Below are 4,322 nucleotides of genomic sequence, written 5' to 3'. Positions count from 1 at the left end.
CTGGGCGCACTGCAACCTCCGCCTCCCAGGTTCGAGCGATTCTGCTGCCTCAGTCTCCCCAGTAGCTGGGATTACAGGCATTACAGGCGTGCACCACCACTCCCAGCTAATTTTTGTATTTTTAGTAGAGACAGGGTTTTGCCATGTTGGCCAGGCTGGTCTCGAACCCCTGACCTCAGGTGATCCGCCCACCTTGGCATCCCAAAGTGCTAGGATTACAGGCATGAGCCACCGCGCCAGGCCTGGAGTTTTATTATTACTCAAATCAGTCTCCCGGAGCATTGGGGGAGCAGAGTTTTTAAGGATAACTTGGTGGGTAGGGGGAAGCCAATGAGCCAGGAGTGGTGCTGATTGGGCAGAGATGAAATCATGGGAGTCGGAGCTGTCTTCTTGGGCTGAGTCAGTTCTTGGGTCTGGGGGCCACAAGATCAGATGAGCCAGTTTATCAATCTGAGTAGTGCCAGCTGATCCATCAAGTGCAGGGTCTGCAAAATATCTCAAGCACTGGCCTGGCACGGTGGCTCACGCCTGTAATCCCAGCACTTTGGGAGGCCGAGGCAGGTGGATCACCTGAGGTCGGGAGTTCGAGACCAGTGTGACCAATATGGAGAAACCCCCCTCTACTAAAAATACAAAATTAGCCAGGTGCGGTGGTGCATGCCTGTAATCCCAGCTACTCAGGAGGCTAAGGCAGGAGAAATGCTTGAACCCGGGAGTTGGAGGTTGTGGTGAGCCGAGATTGCACCATTGCACTCCGGCCTGGGCAACAAGAGCGAAACTGTTTAAAAAAAAAAAAAAAAAAAAATCTCAATCACTGGTCTTAGGAGCAGTTTAGGGAGGGTTAGAATCTTGTAGCCTCCAGCAACATGACTCCTAAACCATAATTTCTAATCTTGTGGCTAATGTTAGTCCTACAAAGGTAATCTAGTCCCCAGGCAAGAAGGAGGTCTGCTTTGGGAAAGGACTGTCTTTGTTTAAACTATAAACTATATATATATATGTTTCTCCCAAAGTTAGTTCAGCCTTTGCCAAGGAGTGAACAAGGACAGCTTGGAAGTTAGAAGCAAGATGGAGTCAGTTAAGTTGATCTCGTTCACTGTCTCAGTCATAATTTTGCAAAGGCGGTTTCAAGCTGAGATCACACCACTGCACTCCAGCCTGGGTGACAGAGCGAGACTCTGTCTCAAAAAAATAAAAATAAAAATAAACTCATAATAATCTTTGAAGCGGGTACTACTATCAAATATTAGTGCCATCTCACAGAGGAGGAAACTAAGGTTTAGAAAGTCTGAGCAACTCGCCCAAGTCCACCCTTGATGGAGAAACCTGACCCACTGAAGCCAACATTTTCTAACTGGACACTTGGAAATGTGGGGGGAACATTCTAGTTGGCCATGGAGCTGAAATCATCCGGGCTTTAAAGACCCTCCCATGCCCCCGTTTGTGGTTAACTCCTTCATCTCTGCTCCAGGGAGTGGCCTCCACCTCTCCAGTTTGAAGGAGAATGATGTCTGTGGCCACCAAGGTCAGAAGCCAAAGGACAGGGCTTTTCTCTGATGCCCAGGAGGCTTGGCAGGAAGAGTGCTTGGAGAGTTGAGAGTCAGAGACTGGGGAAAGCTGGGTAGGCAGGAGCCTACCTTCTGGAAGAAGGGTAGGAAGAATGCCAAGTTACTCAGGTTCTGAGCCCTGCTCGGCTTCCAACTGGCTATGTGATTTTGGGCAAGTGCCTTCTCTTCTCTGGGCCTCAGTTTCCCTCAAAATGGGAGGATTCTTCTAGGTCTGATAATCTCTTCCCTTTCCCCACCTCCCCTTATCTCTCCTACACAAACTGCTCCCACTGCCCCACCCAGACTGGCTCTGACATTTCAGAAGCCTTGAACTGCGGTTTGAAAGTCCCAGGTGGAAGTTGCCGCCCATCCCTGAGGTTCCTCCTGAGCTCTGGGCCCAGGGCTTTAGGTCCTGCTAGGGTATGTGGCCTTGGCAGGTTGGAGAGATCAGAGGGGAGGAAGGTCCAGTGCCTCTGAGACAGGCCTCAGGGAGGCCTGCATTGTGATGACCTCATCCACTCTATGACATCATCCTCTCTCCCACCCTCTCTTCTCCCTGGTCAACTGCTCTGCAAACAACCATCAATCTGAATCCCAAAGGCCTGAGAAAGTCTGTTCTCCAGTACCTGCTGCTGATCTGTTTCAGCCGACAAGAAGCACCATGAAATTGGAATTCACTGAGAAAAACTACAATAGCTTCGTGCTGCAGAACCTAAACAGACAGAGAAAACGCAAAGAGTACTGGGACATGGCCCTGAGCGTGGACCACCACGTCTTCTTTGCACATTGCAACGTGCTGGCTGCTGTCTCCCCGCTGGTGAGGAGCCTCATCTCCAGCAATGACATGAAGACTACCGATGAGCTTTTCATCACCACTGACTCCAGTTACCTGAGCCCGGTCACAGTGGACCAGCTTCTGGACTACTTCTATAGTGGCAAGGTGGTGATCTCCGAGCAAAACGTGGAGGAACTGCTTCGTGGGGCTCAGTATTTCAACACACCACGCCTTCGAGTTCACTGTAATGACTTCCTTATTAAGTCCATCCGCCGTGCCAACTGCTTGCGCTACCTCTTCTTGGCTGAGCTGTTTGAGCTCAAAGAGGTATCAGACTTAGCTTACTCTGGCATTCGGGACAACTTCCACTACTGGGCCAGTCCTGAGGGCTCCATGCACTTCATGCGCTGTCCACCTGTTATCTTTGGCCGCTTGCTCCGTGATGAAAACCTTCACGTGCTCAATGAAGACCAGGCTCTCAGCGCACTCATCAATTGGGTGTACTTCCGGAAGGAGGATCGGGAGAAGTATTTCAAGAAGTTCTTCAATTACATCAATCTCAATGCTGTTTCCAACAAGACGCTGGTGTTTGCCAGCAACAAGCTGGTGGGCATGGAGAACACCTCATCCCATGCAACCCTGATTGAGAATGTCCTGATGGACCGCAAGCAGGAGCGGCCATGCAGCCTGCTGGTCTACCAGCGGAAAGGGGCCCTGCTTGATTCCGTGGTCATCCTCGGTGGCCAGAAGGCCCACGGCCAGTTCAATGATGGAGTGTTTGCCTATATCATCCAGGAGAACCTGTGGCTGAAGCTCTCAGACATGCCCTACCGGGCAGCAGCACTTAGTGCCACCTCTGCTGGTCGCTACATCTACATCTCTGGTGGCACCACTGAGCAGATTTCAGGGCTGAAGACAGCCTGGCGGTATGACATGGATGACAACTCCTGGACCAAGTTGCCTGACCTGCCCATCGGGCTTGTCTTCCACACCATGGTGACCTGTGGGGGGACAGTGTACTCAGTGGGCGGGAGCATTGCCCCAAGGCGGTATGTCTCCAACATCTATCGCTATGATGAGCGGAAGGAAGTCTGGTGTCTGGCAGGAAAGATGAGCATCCCCATGGATGGCACCGCCGTGATCACTAAAGGAGACAGGCATCTGTACATTGTCACTGGACGGTGCTTGGTGAAAGGTTATATCTCCCGGGTCGGGGTAGTGGACTGCTTTGACACCAGCACTGGAGATGTGGTCCAGTGTATCACCTTCCCCATTGAGTTCAACCATCGGCCCCTGCTCTCTTTCCAACAGGACAACATCCTCTGCGTGCACAGCCACCGGCAGAGTGTGGAAATCAATCTGCAGAAGGTGAAGGCAAGCAAGACGACGACCTCAGTGCCTCTCTTGCCCAACAGCTGCCCCTTGGATGTGTCCCATGCTATATGCTCCATTGGAGACAGCAAGGTGTTTGTATGTGGGGGTGTCACCACCGCCAGCGATGTCCAGACAAAGGACTACACCATCAATCCAAATGCCTTCTTGCTGGACCAAAAGACAGGCGAGTGGAAGACCCTGGCTCCTCCACCAGAGGCACTGGACTGTCCTGCCTGCTGTCTAGCCAAGCTACCTTGCAAGATTCTTCAAAGGATTTAAACATTTTAAATGGGAGAATAAGTAAATGCATTATTATTCACAATTTAATGAGAGAAAGACAGGAAGATGACCTGTTGTTTCCTTCTTAGTGTTCCAGTCCATGCTTGGCCCTGAAGGTGGAGATCCTACGGGAGGGCTGCTCCCAGTGGGTGGAAACTCAGGGCCACTGTGTCATTGGAGGTAACCAACAGGGGCTGGAAAGGAACCCCTGGTGGGTGGAATTGAGGCCCCTCCCAGGCATTGGCCAAGGCGATGTCTGTCCCCTGTTCTGTACCCCTGTGGTCACCTCTCAGGCACCTGCTAGATCGGCAGGTAAACATCCGCTCAGAGCTGTGAAGCATCCAGCA

The 4,322-nt window shown here is 51.6% G+C and overlaps 1 protein-coding gene across 1 annotated transcript; it reads left to right on the top strand.

Moving 5' to 3' along the window:
* The first annotated feature begins 2,089 nt into the window (after positions 1-2,089).
* On the top strand, positions 2,090-4,040 carry CCIN (calicin). Its single transcript, XM_030817465.1, has one exon. The coding sequence runs from the start codon at positions 2,209-2,211 to the stop codon at positions 3,973-3,975; it is 1,767 nt and encodes a 588-aa protein (XP_030673325.1). The 5' UTR covers positions 2,090-2,208; the 3' UTR covers positions 3,976-4,040.
* Positions 4,041-4,322: the final 282 nt, after the last annotated feature.

Source organism: Nomascus leucogenys, chromosome 8 (assembly GCF_006542625.1).
Source record: "Nomascus leucogenys isolate Asia chromosome 8, Asia_NLE_v1, whole genome shotgun sequence".
Classification (NCBI taxonomy): Eukaryota; Metazoa; Chordata; class Mammalia; order Primates; family Hylobatidae; genus Nomascus; species Nomascus leucogenys.
This window is presented reverse-complemented; position numbering and strand designations above follow the sequence as displayed.